This window comes from Heterodontus francisci, chromosome 40 (assembly GCF_036365525.1).
Source record: "Heterodontus francisci isolate sHetFra1 chromosome 40, sHetFra1.hap1, whole genome shotgun sequence".
Classification (NCBI taxonomy): domain Eukaryota; kingdom Metazoa; phylum Chordata; class Chondrichthyes; order Heterodontiformes; family Heterodontidae; genus Heterodontus; species Heterodontus francisci.
Genome location: NC_090410.1, coordinates 11,121,416 through 11,139,431, shown reverse-complemented (window position 1 = coordinate 11,139,431; position 18,016 = coordinate 11,121,416). Strand labels below are relative to the sequence as shown.

The window sequence follows — 18,016 nt, the reverse complement described above, 5'->3', positions numbered from 1 at the left end:
CTGAAACAATCCCATTGACTCGTCTCTGTATACTCGGACGCCAGACCAAAAAAGGGACAACTGACTTCCTTCCATATCTTTTTCTTTCATCAAGAATTAGCAAGTATTTGGCCAAAGTCGTCTTTTTTGCCTTTTATTTTGTAACAGATCTCTGCAGAGAGAATTTCTGTATTTTTTCTAGTGTGTTTGTGAGTGTCATTGGGGAACTTAAAAAGGGAACTTTCACATTTCAATCTGTGTGTTAATGCTTTGCTTCGTTGCTGGTTAAGTCTTGTTTCATAATAAACTGATAATTTTGTTGTTTATTAAAGAAACCTGGTTGGTGTATTTTATTCTGGGATTAAAAAAAATAGAACATATGATTGGCTGTATCGGTAACCGGGTAAACATTTAAATACATGTTGTGACCTGTGGAGAAGTGGTCGTAACAATATGCATCCAGGCGGGGTTCCTATTCCTGACCCTGAGCCCCACTGGAAACCACAAGACGGTTGAGAGGGCTGCAACTACCCTTTCCCTCACACTATGATCCTGGGGGCACTTATGTCACTATATGCATAATCATGAAGCCTTTAATTAATACTCCATCAACACATAAGTTCAAATCCCCCTATGGCAGTTTGAGAATTTGAATTCAGTTTTGAAAAAAAAAACCTGAAAATAAAAATCTGGTATCAGTAAAAGTGACCACGCAGCTGTTGACTTGTCTTAAAAGCTCGACAGGACTACTAATGCCCTTTAGGGAGGGAAACCTGCCGTCCTTACCCAGTCTGGGCTACATGTGACTCTAGTCCCACATCGTCATTGGCTCTTGATTGACACATTGTCCTTGGCTCTTGATTGACTCCCTGAAATGGCCAAGCAAACCATACAGTTTCATCAAATTGTTTCCAGTGGTTGAAGTGGAATGCTCACTGCCACCTCCCTAGGGCAATTCAGGACGGGCAACAAATGCCAGCCTCGCCAGTGCCGCCCACAACCCGAGAATGATTCAGCCCCTAGGGCGTTCTCAGCGACAGCCAGTATCATCGTGGATGGGGAAAAAAATCTGGAAGGGAATTAAAGAATTTCCAGTGAAGTAAAAGGCATCTTGGTCTGACAGGGTTAAAGCTTTGCGCTGTGCATCACTTTTCTAAAAAAAAAACTGTTGAAATCCAATTCCTTTCCCGTCCTCCTACCAAATCAACAGCTGCATTCCATTGCATTCCTGATTCCAGGGGCGCTGCCAGGGAGAACTACATCCCAGTGTGTCCATGTTTCCAGAGCAACATCCACACAAACGTCAATCAGTATGGTGCCCTGGTCTTCAGCGAGAATGAATTCAGGAGAGGCCAGCCTGCCTCTTAGATCAACTGTTGCAAATGCTCGTTTTTTTTCCCCAAGAAGTCCAGCGCTGGATGTGTAGAGTAAAGTTGTGTGTGTGTGTGGGTGTGCGTGTGTGCGCGTGTGTGTGTGCGGGTGTGCGCGTGTGTGTGTGCATGTGTGTGTGCGCGTGCGTGCGCGTGGGTGTGTGTGCGTGCGTGTGTGGGTGTGCGTGTGTGGGTGTGCATGTGTGTGTGCGCGCGTGTGTGTGGGTGTGCGCGTGTGTGTGTGCGCACATGCGTGCATGCGTGTGTGCGCGCGCGCACACACACACGCATGCACGCATATGCACACACACGCGCACACACACACGTGTGTGTGTTTGTGGGTGTGTGCGGGTGTGCGCACGCGTGTGTGTGTGCGTGCGTGTGTGGGTGTGCGCGTCTGTGTGGGGGGGTGTGCGCGTGTGTGGGTGCGTGTGTGGGTGTGCGCATGTGTGTGTGCGTGTGGGTATGGGTGTGGGCGTGTGTGTGCGTGCGTGTGGGTGTGTGTGCGTGCGTGTGTGTGTGGGTGTGCGTGTGTGTGTGCGCGCGTGGGTGTGCGTGTGGGTGTGCGTGCGTGTGGGTGTGCGTGCGTGTGTGTGGGTGTGCGTGCGTGTGTGTGTGCGCTCCCTTCAACTAAACAACAGAAATTAAAGCAAAAAAGAAGGACCTATTCTTTTGCGTGTGAAGGTTTTAGTTTTTTTCTGTTCCAATGTTCTTCCTGCCCTTCTCCTCTCCTTGTGTTTCTATAGCGCCTTTCATGACCCCAAGATGTCCCAAAGCATTTCGGAAGGAAATTGCTTAAATATTTGAAGGAGAAAAAATTGCAGGGCTAGGGGGAAAGATCTGACTGGCTGGGTTGCTCTTAATGGCAGTAAATGAGGTACTGTTGAACTAAAGTCACTGTTGTAATGTCGGAAAAACAGCAGCTAACTTTTTTTTTGGTATTCAGTCATGGGATTCAGTTGCCAGGGAAAGACCCCCTTTGCACTTCCAGCGTTTTCTGCGCTTTTAATTTTTCTACAGGATATACAATGGATGGTAGGAGCCTAGGATGTACAGAGCGCCAGAGGGCCCTTGGTGTACTTGTCCATAGATCACTGAAGGCAGCAGCACAGGTAGATAAGGTGGTTCGGAAGGCATACGGGATACTTGCCTTTATTAGCCAAGGAATAGAATATAAGAGCAGGGAGGTTATGACGGAGCTGTATAAAACGCTAGTTAGGCCTCAGCTGGAGTACTGTGTACAGTTCTGGGCACCACACTATAGGAAGGATGTGATTGCACTGGAGAGGGTGCTGAGGAGATTCACCAGGATGTTGCCTGGGCTGGAGCATTTCAGCTATGACGAGAGACTGAAAAGGCTAGGGTTGTTTTTCTTAGAGTAGAGAAGGCTGAGGGGGAACCTGATTGAGGTATACAAAATTATGAGGGGCATTGATAGGGTAGATAGGAAGAAACTTTTTCCCTTAGCGAAGGGGTCAATAACCAGGGGGCATAGATTTAAGGTAAGGGGCAGGAGGTTTAGAGGGGATTTGAGGAAAAAATTTTCACTCAGAGGGTGGTTGGAATCTGGAACGCACTGCCTGAAGAGGTGGTAGAGGCAGGAACCCTTACAACATTTAAGAAGTATTTAGATGAGCACTTGAAACGCCATAGCTATGGGCCAAGTGCTGGAAAATGGGATTATAATAGGTGCTTGATGGCCGGCACAGACACGACGGGCCGGAGGGCCTGTTTCTGTGCTGTATAATTCTATGATATTGTGCGTGTTCGGAGTTGTCTGTATTTGCTCAGTTGCTGGGTTTGAGTTGGCTTTGTCTGCCCGACCCCGAAGGAAATTTGAAATGTGCTCGGGCCAATATCTTCCATGTGTTACGCATCACTTGTTGACCTTTTTTGTGGGGGGGGGGGGAAGGGTTAAAGGTCGTGTTGTATAATAACCATTGCTCATATAAAGAGGGCAGGAAGTTATCGAGTCTGTATCATTCAATGCTGAGCTAAGATGAAATAGTGAAATTGCATTAAATACGAACATGTCAACTGCCCATTTGCAGATTAGTGGGCTGTTTAATTAACTCATTGATACTTTTAATCTGGCCTCCTGATTACACGGACATATCCATCCCCACTGCTCATTACTTCTCTGAATTTGTATCTCCATATACTCTGCCCGAATGCCCTCTTCCTGCTGTTCCTTCATCACTGTCTTGAATTCGAGACTCCTCGTAATCTAGGCTGACACTCCAGTGCCAGTACTGAGGCAACACTGCACTGTCAGAGGGTCAGTACTGAGGGAGTGTTGCAGTGATTTTTTTATTCGTTCGGGGATGAGGGCATCGCTGGCCAGGCCAGCATTTATTGCCCATCCCTAATTGCCCTTGAGAAGGTGGTGGTGAGCTGCCTTCTTGAACCACTGCAGTCCTTGGGGTGTAGGTACACCCACAGCGCAGTTAGGGAGGGAGTTCCAGGATTTTGACCCAGCGACAGTGAAGGAACGGCGGTATAGTTCCAAGTCAGGATGGTGTGTGGCTTGAAGGGGAAGTTGCAGGTGGTGGTGTTCCCATGGGTTTGCTGCCCTTGTCCTTCTAGGTGGTAGAGTTCATGGGTTTAGAAGGTGCTGTCGAAGGAGCCTTGGTGAGTTGCTGCAGTGCATTTTGTAGATGGTACACACTGTTGCCACTATGCGTCGGTGGTGAAGGGAGTGAATGTTGAAGGTGGTGGATGGGGTGCCAATCAAGCAGGCTGCTTTGTCTTGGATGGGGTTGAGCTTCTTGAGTGTTGTTGGAGCTGCTCCCATCCAGACAAGTGGAGAGTATTCCATCACACTCCTGACTTGTGCCTTGTAGATGGTGGACAGGCTTTGGGGAGTCAGGAGGTGAGTTATTCGCCGCAGAGTTCCCAGCCTCTGACCTGCTCTTGTGGCTACTCCAGTTCAGTTTCTGGTCAATGGTAACCCCCCGGATGTTGATAGTGGGGGCTTCAGCGATGGTAATGCCATTGAACATTAAGGGGAGATGGTTAGATTATCTCTTGTTGGAGGTGGTCATTGCCTGGCACTTGTGTGGCGCAAATGTTACTTGCCACTAATCAGTCCAAGCCTGGATGTTGTCCAGGTCTTGCTGCATCTGTACATGGGCTGCTTCAGTATCTGAGGAGTCGCAAATGGTGCTGAACATTGTGCAATCATCAGCGAACATCCCCACTTCTGACCTTATGATTGAAGGAAGGTCATTGATGAAGCAGATGAAGATGGTTGGGCCGAGGACACTACCCTGAGGAACTCCTGCAGTGATGTCCTGATACTGAAATGATTGACCTCCAACCATCTTCCTTTGCGCTAGGTATGACTCCAACCAGCAGCGAGCTTTCCTCCTGATTCCCATTGACTTCAGTTTTGCCAAGGCTGCTTGATGCCATACTCAGTGAAATCCTGCCTTGATGTCAAGGGCAGTCACTCTCACCTCACCGCTGGAGTCCAGCTCTTCTGTCCATATTTGGACCAAGGCTGTAATGAGGTCAGGAGCTGAGTGGCTCTGGTGGAACCCAAACTCAGCGTCAGTGAGCAGGATATTGCTGAGAAAGTGCCACTTGATAGCACTGTCGACGACACCTTCCATCACTTTGCTGATGATCGGGAGTAGACTGATGGGGCGGTAATTGGTCGGGTTGGAATTGTCCTGCTTTTTGTGCACAACACATTTCTTGGCAATTTTCCACATTGCAGGGTCGATGTCAGTGTTGTAGCTGTACTGGAACAGCTTGTCTAGTGGCGTGGCTAGTCCTGGAGCACATGTCTTCAGTACTATTGCAGGAATATTGTCAGGGCCCACAGCCTTTGCAGTGTCCAATGCCTTCAGCTGTTTCTTGATATCACGTGGAGTGAATCAGATTGGCTGAAAACTGGCATCTGTGATGCTGGGGACCTCAAGAGGAGACCAAGATGGATCATCCACTCGGCACTTTTGGCGGAAGATGGATGCAAATGCTTCAGCCTTGTCTTTCGCACTGATGTGCTGGGCTCCCCCATCGTTGAGAATGTGGATATTTGTGGAGCCTCCCCCTCCTGCTAGTTGTTTAATTGTCCACCACCATTCACGGCTAGATGTGGCAGGACTGCAGAGCCTAAATCTGATACGCTGGTCATGGGATCGCTTAGCTCTGTCTATCGCATGCTGCTTATGCAGTTTGGCACGCAGATAGTCCTGTGTTGTAGCTTCACCAGGCTGACACTTCATTTTGAGGTATGCCTGTTGCTGCTCCTGGCATGCCCTCCTGCACTCTTCATTGAACCAGGGTTGATCCCCCAGCTTGATGGTAATGGTGGAGTGGGGGATATGCCGGGCCATGAGGTTACTACTGATGGCCCACAGAGCCTCATGAATGCCCAGTTTTGAGCTGCTAGATCTGTTCGAAATCTATCCAACACTATGTGGTAGTGCCACACAACATGATGGTGGGTACCCCCAATGTGAAGATGGGACTTTGTCTCCACAAGGACGGTGTAGTGGTGCTACTGAGCCACTCTTGGTGATGGACACTGACGTCCCCCACCCAGAGTACATTTTGTGCCCTTGCTACCCTCAGTGCTTATTCCAGTTGGTGTTCAATTACATCAACCTTGGGAGGGGGAGGGGGGGGGGTGGCTGTAGGTGGTAATCAGCAGGAGGTGTCCTTGCCCATGTTTGGCCTGATGCCATGAGACTTCTTGGGTCCGGGGTCAATATTGAGGACTCCCTCCCGACTGTATACCACTGTGCCACCACCTTTGGTAGGTCTGAATCTGCCAGTGGGACAGGACGTACCCAGGGATGGTGATGGTGGTGCCTGGGACATTGTCTGTAAGGAATGATTCTATGATTATGACTGTGTCAGGCTATTGCTTGACTAGTCTGTGGGACAGCTCTCCCAATTTTGGCACAAGTCCCCAGATGTTAGTAAGGAGGACTTTGCAGGGTCGACAGGTTGGCTGTTGTCGTTTCTGGTGCCTAGGTCGATCCGTCCCGTTTCATTCCTTTTCTTAGCTTTGTAGTAGCTTGATACAACTGACTGGCTTGCTGGGCCATTTCAGAGCCAGTCACATTGCTGTGGGTCTGCAGTCACAGGAAAGGTGGACAGATTTCCTTCCCTAAAGGACATTAGTGAACCAGATGGACCTTTACAACAATCGACAATGATTTCATGATCATCACTAGACTAGCTTTTTTAATTCCAGATTTATTAGTTGAATTCAAATTCCACCATCTGCTGTGTTGGGATTCGAACCCATGTCCTCAGAGCATTAGCCTGGGGCTCTGGGTTACTAGTCTAGTGACATTACCACTACGCCACTGCCTCCCCGAGGGTCAGTACTGAGGGAGTGCTGCACTGTCAGAGGGGCATTCTTCCGAATGAGACATTAAATCGAGGCCCTGTTTGCCCTTTCAGGTGGACATAAAAGATCCCGTGACGCTACAGGGAGCAGTTGAGGCGAATAGTGCAGATGCATTTAAGGGGAAACTAGAGAAACACAAGGGAGAAAGGAATAGAAAGATATGCTAATAAGGTGAGATTAGGTAGGGTGGGAAGAGGCTCGTGCGTAACATTATATCCAGCATAGATCTGTTGGGCCGAATGGCCTATTTCTGCACTCTTAAAACTATGAATTTATCTCTCAACCAATATCACAACAGATTATTTGTCATTTGTGGGAGCTTGCTGTGTGCAAATTGGCTGCCATGTTTTTTTTACAACAGCAGCTACATTTCAGAAGTACTGCATTGGCTGTGATGTATTTTGGGAGATCTAGCGGTTGGGAAAGATGATATATAAATGCGAGGTCTTTCCTTATGACTGCTAATTGGTATTTGGCTCTTGTAAGAGACAATCACCACCCGAGTGTGCAGCTCTCTTTGAAGCTATATGGTGATAGTGTTAACCACAGGACCCACAGTCTGTTCTGCAGCTCCATTATTCTCGAACTATCCCCGTTCACACCTTGCATAATTTATTCGCATGACTCCCCATCTCCTTCAAATGGAAATAACTTGTCAGTCTGCACACAATCTAGCCCCTTTATTATTTTATGGAGCTCACTCAAATTGTTTATGCTTCTTTAAGCAGAACCAGCTCCTTCAGCCTATCTGGGTAGCTAAGATGTTTTAGACTGGGAATTATTCGTATGGCCTCTTGAATGAACCTTTTCCAAAGCACCAATGTAACACAGCAGCTGAGGACACGAGAAATGGATGCTGTATTCAAAGTGAGGCCTCTTCATGGTCTGATACAAGTATAAAATATAAAGGATAGTCGTGAATGCTGCCCCATACATTGGGTATGGCAGTGACGAGAATGTGGGTCTCGCCATCACATGAAGAGATTAAAGCTTGAATGCATTTAAAGGGAAGCTAGATAGGCACGAGTGCGAAAGGGATAGAACACCTGCTAAGGTGAGATGAAATAGGGTGGGACCAGGCACACGTGGAATCTAAACATTTATCAAAGGCTTTCTGAAAGTCCAGGTAGACAATGTCTTCCTTCAGCCACTAACCTCCTTCTTCAAATTAGTAAGGCGCAACTTTCTTCTGCATAAGCCCTGCTGAGGCCCTCCCTGTCTGGGCAATCATGCACAGCACCTCTTGTGACCCATACAAGCATCCTGCCAATGACTGAACTCAATCTACAGGCCTACAGTTCCGCAGCACTGCCCTGTCTCCTTGTTTTGGCTACCAGTCCAGCAACACCTCAATCTTTTTGGTTGACAAATCCCTCCAGGCACTCTCCCTCTCTGTAACCTCCTCCTGCCCGACAACCCTTAGATATCTGTACCTCGCCATTTCTGTGAAGGTCCTGTGAAGTGCCTTGAGGCACTTTACTACCTTAAAAGATGTCATATAAACACAAGGTGGTCGTGTTTGAAACTTGGAACTTCCTTGCAGTGTGAGAAAACAGACTCCGACCTGAGAAAGTGGTTAAGAAAGTGGGTCAGGAGCTTGCATAGCACAGATCTCATCTCTAAATATGGTTGGGTGGATGTGGTCTGGAATGGGAGCCTGGTACATTTTAAGGTTTTTCATTCTATGACATTGTCAGTTGGTTTAACATTTACAATATTGTTAACAGTGCAGGTTCCTACTGATAGCTCCCAGAGACAAGTATTAATAACCCTGCGAAGGCAACTTCAAATCACACTGTGCCAATACTTTTAATTCATTTAAAACTAAATCTGGAATAGCCAGGACCAATAAAAGTGACCAAAGGGCAAGCGGTCAGATTGTTGTAAAAAAACAAGCTGGTTCCTTTAGGGAAGCAAACCTGCCATCCTGGTGATACATGACTCCAGTCCCACACCAATGTGGTTGACTCCAAACTGCCCTGTGACATGGCATAGCAAGCCATTCTGTTGTACAAAAATCACTAAAGGGCCTGCCACCACCTTCTCAGGACTATTAGGGATGGACAATAAATGCCAGCCTTGCCAACAATGCCCACACCCTGAGCATGAACAAAGGAAGTAGTTAAAGACTGAGTCAAAGTTTTCCTATATAGAGTCTACAGCACAGAAACAGGCCATTTGGCCCAACTGGTCTGTGCCAGCATTTAAGCTTCACAGGAGCCTCATCAGCTCATCTCAGCCACTTCAGCTACGTGGATAGATTGGAGAGATTGGAACTGTTTTCTTCGGAAAAGAGGTTGACAGGAGATTCGATAAATGTATTCAAAATCACGAGGGGTCTGGACAGATAGGGGGAAAAACTGTTCCCATTGGTGAAGGGATCAAGAACAGGAGGGCACAGATTTAGGGTAATTGGCAAAAGAAACAAAGGAGACATGAGGAAAAGCCTTTTCACGCAGTGAGTGGTTAGAATCTGGAATGCACTGCCTGAGAGTGTGGTGGAGGCAGATTCAATCGGGGCCTCCAAGAGAGAATTGGATTATCTGAAAAGGAAGAATGTGCAGGATTACGGGGAAAAGGCGGTGAGTGCCATTAGGTAAACTGGTCTTTGGGAGAGCCAGCACAGACACAATGGGCCCAATGGCCTCCTGTGCTGTACAATTCTGTGATTCACTTTATCTGATGAGCCGTTGAACAGAATGGTCTGCCATCTCAGTGGATGTAAAATATCCTATGGTGCTGGTTTGACGAGCAGGGGAGTTCTCCTTGGTGTCCTGGCCTATATTTACTCCTCAATCAACATACCTGGTCATTTAGTTTAGTTTAGAGATACAGCACTGAAACAGGCCCTTCGGCCCACCGAGTCTGTGCCGACCATGAACCACCCATTTATACTAATGCAACACTAATCCCATATTCCTACCACATCCCCACCTGTCCCTATATTTCCCTACCACCTACCTACACTAGGGGCAATTGCTAATGGCCAATTTACCTATCAACCTGCAAGTCTTTGGCATGTGGGAGGAAACCGGAGCACCCGGAGGAAACCCACGCAAACACAGGGAGAACTTGCAAACTCCACACAGGCAGTACCCAGAATTGAACCCGGGTCGCTGGAGCTGTGAGGCTGCAGTGCTAACCACTGCGCCACTTTAGGGGGAGATGATGGCACAGTGGTAATGCCACTGAACTAGCAACCCAGAGACCCAGGATAATGCCCTGGGGACATGGATTCAAATCCCACCAAGGCAGCTGGTGGAATTTAAATTTAATAGAAATCTGGAATTGAATGCAAATCTCAGTGATGATGCCATGAAACCATCATGCTCACGAGAAATGCGATGAAAAAATAGACTAGAACGGAAGAGTTATAAAAATGGACTTTGCATTTTGTAAAAAAAAAAATGGACATTGCTGCAAAAGATATGTACTCGACTGTTGCCCCACTGTTTAGAACAAAGGATGCCTACCTCGGTTGAGAGGTGTCAATTACACCCATCCCTAAACATTCCCAAATTGAATGGGTTCTTTCTGAAACAAATGGTGTGAAGCCACATCCTGGACCGTTGTGGGTCACCACAGGGAGGGAAATGGACGTCTCCTAACAGGCAAGATGTAAAACTATTTTGACCTTAAAAGTAGCTCTCTGGAAAGAGACACCCAGAAAGAAGCATCACCACAAAAAAGCTTGTCCCGCTAAGAGCTGGGAGAAAATCCAGCAAGCCAGAGGGAAGGCACCCTGCTGTAAATTTTACATTTTCAACTTGTGCGGCAGTGAATTGGAAGTGATCCTGTCTTCAAACTGAACTTTTAACCGAGAGAAATCTACAAACACCTCAGGCCTGCAACCATCGAGAACTTGACTTCTGAGAGAATTCAACAGGTTTACCATGACCCCTGAAACCCAACCTCACTTGAAAACCACTTAACCCTTTTCCTCTCGATCTGTCTTTTCTTGTGTGTGCGTGCGCATGAATGCGCTTGTGACAATTTAAAGATAAGGCATATCGCTCAATAAATAATTTATCTTCTGTTTTAAACCAAGAAAAGCTGTCGCTATCTGGTTATTGGACAAATAAAACGAAAGGCGTTAAAAACTAATAACAAAAACACTTTGTCAAGTGGGAACCATCCAAACCCCTCGCCACATTGCCACAACACCATCAATTGTTGTAAAAAAAAAACCTATTTGGTTCGCTAACGTCCTTTAGGGAAGGAAATCTGCCGTCCTTACCCGGTCTGGCCTACAAGTGACTCCAGAACCACAGCAATGTGGTTGACTCTTAACTGCCCTCTGAAACGGCCTAGCAAGACACTCAGTTGTCCAGGGTAATTAGGGACGGGCAACAAATGCTGGCCTGGCCAGTGACTCCCGTATCCCACGAAAGAATAAAAATCACATTGCTGTTTGTGGGAGCTTGCTGTGCACAAATGGACTGCCACGTTTACAGCACGATGACACTTCAAAAAAGTACCTCATTGGCTGTAAAGTGCTTTGGGATGTGAAAGGCGCTACACAAATGAGTTTTGAATAACCGTACAATAGCTCTGCCACCCTGAGTCTTTCTACGGTCAGGCATTCTTCAATGGGATGACCAATTGGGAACATTTTTCAACCATTACTACCGCAATTGTTTAATACCTGCTTCTCCCATGATCTCTAAGCTACTCTGCTAGCAAGAGCATCATCAGGGACACATCATGGCCTCCAAGTCACACATCATTTGGAGTTGGACAGATACCAAAATTCCTTCATTGTCACTGGGTCAGTAGCCTGGAACTCCCGACGCCACGTGGGGCACCATCACTGTACAGACGGCAGGGCAGTTCACCATCACCTTCTGAAGAGCAACAAGGGATGGGCAATAACTACTGGCCTTGCCAATGAGCAAAGTTAGATCTTGCCCAGTGTGGTGTGCCCAGAACCACTGCAGTGACAATCAGGTTTTCCCATCAGAGATAAATAAAACCCACTTGTACACCCCCTCATTTAGATTTAATTCTTGGCCGCTACAAGTTCTGAGCAATCTTCTGTGTTACAGAACAATCCAGGTCGCGGTAAAAAGGCTTTATTTTGTAGGGGTTTTGAATTTAAATATAAAAAACATTCTGTTAAACCATGATTATCACAAGATAAAGGTAATTACAGATTACAACAGAGGGGGAGGAAGGAACAGGCAGTACAATCATAGGAATCGATAGACACAACACTGAGAATTCACAATGAAAACCTCCCCAGACCCATGCCGTTACTTGCAAGGGTGCAGTAGTTTTATCATTTTTAAAGCAGTAGCAATTTTACACACGCAACCAGAGATGATCAAACAAAAAGGCAGACATAACTGCCTGTCATTATTATAACATAGTAATGCCCGCAAACTCCCCCCCCCACCCCCCCACAACTCACGAGTCTTGCCAGGGTTCGGCTTCATGGACTCTTGCTATGTTTCAGACGCGCACCCAACGGGTCACTCAAGCGGCAGCGAGGGGGTCGACAGGCTATTCCACCACAGAAGGCAAGCACGACATGCACATCCTCAGCACTGCAGTCCCAAGCTCAACGTCCCAGACCACGCCACAGCCGCTTAATTCAGCACAGACCATGGAGCGAACCAGGGGCCTTGCAGGTGTCATGTGGTTCGCTAATACCCAGCCCCAAGACACAGCTCACAAAGTACCTTCTTATAAGGGTTCCGGTGCCATGCCATATTTTGTCGGTCAGATGATGGTAAAACTTTTTTCCCCCCCAGACAAGACAGTGATTGTTTTTGAATGGACAAGAAAGCACCCGTTAAATACACCGTTTTGTGCTTGATGGCAACACTGAAGTTGGTCCTTTACTCAAAGACAAATTATTCTCTGCTCAACTGCCAACATGAAGAGCATAAATCGCACTCCAGAAGCCCAACAGTCAAGTAGCAGGAACAGCGAGCGCACCGACTGACTGAGAATCTGACTCGCTCCCAACCACCTTCTCTCACATGGCTGCTGAATCTTGTTGGGGGTGCAGTGCGGCGGGAGACAAGGGGCTCTTCTCCAGTACCTCGCCCATCTGGCTGCCCTTCAGACGGTAAGCATTCACTGCCATTCGGCCAAGGGAAGCCGTCAGGCCAATCGTGTCCTTGTTCAAGGCACCCCTCCCCACACGCACACTTCCCCAGCAGCAGTCACCATAGAGCAACCAGTACGGAATCCACTTTCCTAAACTAGGAGGGCGGAGGGGGTAGGGTGAAGGCCCAACTGATGACCCCCTTCCCCCACTCACTGTCCTGCATCATATAACACAGATCAGACATCAGACCTCCCTGCTATGATATGCCCGACTACTCTGTGCCTTAACTAATTCAGCCACAAGACTGCACTTGGCATTAATTGGCAGAGGTCTAGGTAACACAGAGCGATTCAAAGACATGGGTACTAGACCACAGACCCCAACTTACATCCAAACACCAACACAGCCCTGCAACTTGTTTGCAGCTATAGCAGTTTGATCTGAAATGGGTCCATTGACTTTCCAAAATAAAAAACGTGAAACACAGATGCAGCAGGTTAACCGTGTGCGTGCTCCAAAGTTACACTGCGCAGGGGACTCCAGCTACCCTAACCTACACTTGGCCTCGATTTCAGGAGCAGCAACCCTCAAACCTTCGCTGTTCTCTACACGAAGTGGGAAGTGCACAAACACAAAGGAAGGGGTAAATGGTGAGCAAACGTCACGTTAAAAAATCTTCAGGGGTGCCTCTTCCTCCATTCTTCCACCTGGTAAACAGCACAACATATAAAGACACACAAACACACACTATACAAAAAGTGTTTGTCCAGAGAGTTTGATGAATTTGAAGAGATACCCCAAACCAGCGTCAATAACTGGGTATCTGTCTCCCTGTATTGAACTGAACACTCAGCAGCACCTTGAAGTGCACGACGTGGGCACCACAACGATTAAAGTTTGGACATGTCGAAAATCCAAAAGATTAAAAACTCTGCCGCAAAGACGGCAGACAGTGCCCCGCCTCCACTGAAGCCCCAAAGTTGGTCCTGGGGAGGGGTCTGTGGCGAATCCCCATCGGAGTAAATATGTCCTGGGAATCTTCCAAGCGGGCGAATTAATCCCATCGTCCCTTTCTTTTTGGTGGCAGAAATATCTTGGCCCATCTGTGGGTGTGCAGGTGGCCTCTGCTCTTCGATACACCGACCCAATGGCGCTCCAGGTCACGGATCCCTCTCCTTCTTCACCTTGATGTCGCCAGCCAGGATAGTGGCGATCTCCCCTTGCATGAAAGCCCAGGGCACGTTGGAGCCGATGAGTGGGCACTTCTCCCCGCTGGGGCAGTACACCTCCCCGCTGGCTCCCTGCGACTTGATGCTCTCCCGCGAACAGGGGAAGCAGAACTTGTGACCAGGCACCGAGGGGCACTGGACGAAGTGGGTGTCCTCCAGCCGCTGGTGGCAGATGGTGCAGCAGAGTGGGCTGTTGGAGGAGTCGGGGGCGCTCTGGGACTCGGTCCCCGGGCCGGGCTCGGCCGAGGGACCCCCGGGCTCGCCGTTGCGGGAGGCCAGGCGCCGCTGGCCGCTGTGCCCGGGCGCCGTGGTGGTGGAGTGGACGGCCTGGCTGGACTCCTTGGGGCCCATGGAGTCGGCGGCGGCGCTGATGAGAGCAACGGGCGAGTGCCCTATCTGGGCCGGGCCGTCGGGGAGAAGGTGGGGCGCGCCGGGGGGCCAGGGCTGACCGTCCCCGGGCACTTTGCCCGCCTCGGGTTCCCGGTCCGGGGAGGCTTTGCGGCGGCGGGTGCCAGGCCGGGCAGGGGTGCCCCGGACGGCGGGCATGGCTGAGCTGCCCCCCGGCTCCGCGTGGGGTTCAGGCAGCAGCTCGACAGGCACAGCCTCCTTGAAGAGCCGGGTGGCCTCAGTCAGGAGCTGGGCCAGGGGCCTCCAGTCGCCGGCGCCGGGCCTTCTCTCGTACTCCAGGCACTCGAGGCCCGGGCTGCCCACCTCCTTGGCGCTGTCGGCCAGCATGTGGCGGCAGGCCTCGGCCACCCCCGAGTGCACGGCCCCCGAGCCGCTCGGGTACTCGATGAAGAGCCGCAGCTCCAACGCCCGGTCCGGCCGCTCAGCCGCGTCGAACGCCAGCACCCGGCCCAGCAGCGAGGGCTCGGCCCGGAGCCGCAGCGGGAAAGGGGCGCAGTCCGACAGGCCGAGCAGCGAGTCCCGCACAGCGGCCGGCCGGCCCGCCCACTCCTCGGCCCGGTGCCGCAGGGCCCGGCTCAGCTCGGCCAGAGCCTCCGAGCCGGAGCCCGGCACCTTCTCCCGCAGCGCCCGCTCCAGCTCCGGCCGCCGGCCTAACTCCAGCCCGAGGCCCAAGCTGAGGCCCAGGCCGGGCCCGAGGGGGCGGGAGCTGAGGCCCAGCAGCGGGCGCCGGGCTGCGGCGGCGGGAGGAGGCAGCGGCGGCTCGGGGCCCGGGTAATCGCCCAGCAGGAGGCGGTGGTGAGGGGGCAGGGGAGGCCGGGGAACGGGAGAGCGGGGCCGGGCTTGGGCCTGGGCCTGGGCCGGGAGCTGGGGCGGCGCGGGGCCGGGCGGAGGGAGGCCGTGGGCCCGCTTCAGGTGCCGGGTCTGCTCGATGACCAGCTCGATGCGGTCGGCCCCCTCGTAGTTGACGCAGCCGCGGCAAACGGCCTGCGAGAAATCCCAGATCATGGCCCAGGGCATTCGCGGCAGGTCGCACAGGTAACACGAGTGCCGGCGGGAGGAGGAGGAGGCGGTGGCCGAGGCCGCGGGTGGCGGGGCTGAACCCATAGCCCCCGGGGGCGGAGGGAGCGCGGGGCCGGAGTACAATGAGAGACGGGGGTGGGGGGGGGGGGGAGGAAACCAGTAGGCCCGATCGCACTGCGCTTGCGCTGGCGTATACCGGAAGTGAGGTTACCACGACGCCGGAAATGACGCGCGGCACTGGAAATGGCGTAATCACGGCGCCCCTGCGCCGGAAATGATGTATACCCGCCTCGCCGCTTTCTGGGATTTGTAGTCACCCCCACACAATCTCTCAACATTGACAACAACAACTTGCATTTATAAAGCACCTTTTAACCTGGTGTAAAGTCCCAGGTCGCTTGCCAGGAGTGTCCAAAAAGCAGAATATGACAGGTTTTGGCAGCATCAAGAGATTTTAGGCCAGGTGACCAAACTGCTTGGCTAAGTAAGACCGTGCATTTATATAGCGACTTTCGCCACCTCTGGATGCCAATGAAGTACTTTTATTTTGAGGTTTGTCACTTTTGTTATATTGGAAATGCCAATTTGTGCACAGCAAGCTCCCACCAATAGGAACACCCTGGCGATCAGATCATGTGTATTTGGTGATGATGGTTGAGGGGATCAATATTGGTGCCCGGATGTGGAATTACATCGAAAGTAGAGCAGAGAAACAGGCCGTCGAGCCACATCCGGTCCCATGTTTATGCTCAATAAACCCTCTCCCATCCTACTTCATCGCATCCTATCAGCATAACCTTCCACTCCTTTCTCCCTCTTGTGTTTATTTGGCTTCCCCTTAAATGCATCTGTGCTACTCACCTCAACCACTCCCTATGGTATCGAGTTCCACATTCTCACCTTTCCCTAGTTAAAGAAGTTTCTCCTGAATTTCCTAGTGGATTTATTAGTGACTATCTGATATTTATGGTCCCTAATTTTAGGTTCTACACAAGTGGAAGCATCCTCTCGACGCTTATCCTATCAAACACTTTCATAATTTTTAAGACCTAGCAGGTCACCCATCAGCCTCTTTTACCAGAGTAAGGAGCCACAGGCTCTTCAATCTTTCCCGATAAAGAGAACCTATCAGTTCTGGTATCATCCTTGTTACTGCTTTGTTTACCTTCTCCAGTGCCTCTGTATCATTTTTTGTAATTTGGCGACTGCAACTGTGCACAAATTGAAATATAACTGAAATATATTCCAGCTGAAATTTTACTTGTGATATGATGTTGAAAATTGAAAAATTTGAGGGCTGTTTAACGAAAAATATTTCCAGTTATTTATCTGAACATGTATTTAAGCCTTTAGGACACGCTGGATTAAAGGGCAAGAGAGATGATTGGATGCAGATGTAATTGATTGAAAATCATACCTTCTATCTTCGTTTTCTATTCCCATTATAAATTCCTCCATGTGGTGGAAACTGATTATGTAAACTTACCACACTGTAATCAGTCTACCAGCTGCAATGCCTGCACTGGTGGGAGGGTGTAATTGCAGCATGACAAGCTTACATTGGGAGTTTACGTTATAATGCTGGACAAAGGCATTTATAATGGAAAAAGTTCACAGAGAAGTGTATGCAGCTGTAAGTATTTGAATAAGTTAAATATACCAACCTAATTGTTTAGATTTATCTTTGCATTACCATTTACAGTGCGGTTATTCATTGAATTTGTTTCAGCCCTAGCAAAACTGAAGTCAATGGGAATGAGGGGGAAATCCCTCCGCTGGCTGCAGTCATACCTAGCGCAAAGGAAGATGGTTGTGGTTGTTGGAGGTCAATCATCTGAGCTCCAGGACATCACTGCAGGAGCTCCTCAGGGCAGTGTCCTAGGCCCAGCCATCTTCAGCTGCTTCATCAATGACCTTCCTTCAATCATAAGGTGAGAAGTGGGGATGTTCGCTGATGATTGCACAATGTTCAGCACCATTCGTGACTCCTCAGTTACTGAAGCAGTCCGTGTAGAAATGCAGCAAGACCTGGACAATATCCAGGCTTGAGCTGATAAGTGGCAAGTAGCATTCGCACCACACAAGTGCCAGGCAATGACCATCTCCAACAAGAGAGAATCTAACCATCTCCCCTTGACATTCAATGGCATTATCATTGTTGAATCCCCCACTATCAACATCCTAGGGGCTACCATTGACCAGAAACTGAACTGGAGTAGCCATATAAATACTGTGGCTACAAGAGCAGGTCAGAGGCTAGGAATCCTGAGGTGAGTAACTCACCTCCTGACTCCCCAAAACCTGTCCACCATCTACAAGGCACAGGTCAGGAGTGTGATGGAATACTCTTCACTTGCCTGGATGAGTGCAGCTCCAACAACACTCAAGAAGCTCGACACCATCCAGGACAAAGCAGCACGCTTGATTGGCACCCCATCTACAAACATTCACTCCCTCCATCACCGATGCACAGTGGCAGCAGCGTGTACCATCTACAAGATGCACTGCAGCAACGCACCAAGGCTCCTTAGACAGCACCTTCCAAACCCACAACCTCTACCAACTAGAAGGACAAGGGCAGCAAATA

General features: G+C 49.6%; 1 protein-coding gene across 1 annotated transcript; it reads right to left on the bottom strand.

Moving 5' to 3' along the window:
- Window positions 1–11,773: 11,773 nt before the first annotated feature.
- Window positions 11,774–15,561, bottom strand: LOC137353073 (interferon regulatory factor 2-binding protein 1-like). The gene has a single exon (XM_068019039.1). The coding sequence runs from the start codon at window positions 15,511–15,513 to the stop codon at window positions 13,933–13,935; it is 1,581 nt and encodes a 526-aa protein (XP_067875140.1). The 5' UTR covers window positions 15,514–15,561; the 3' UTR covers window positions 11,774–13,932.
- Window positions 15,562–18,016: the final 2,455 nt, after the last annotated feature.

What these genes read in the sequence shown, in the direction of transcription:
- LOC137353073 (XM_068019039.1), bottom strand. Translation starts at nt 15,513, where the DNA reads ATGGGTTCAGCCCCGCCACCCGCGGCCTCGGCCACCGCCTCCTCCTCC.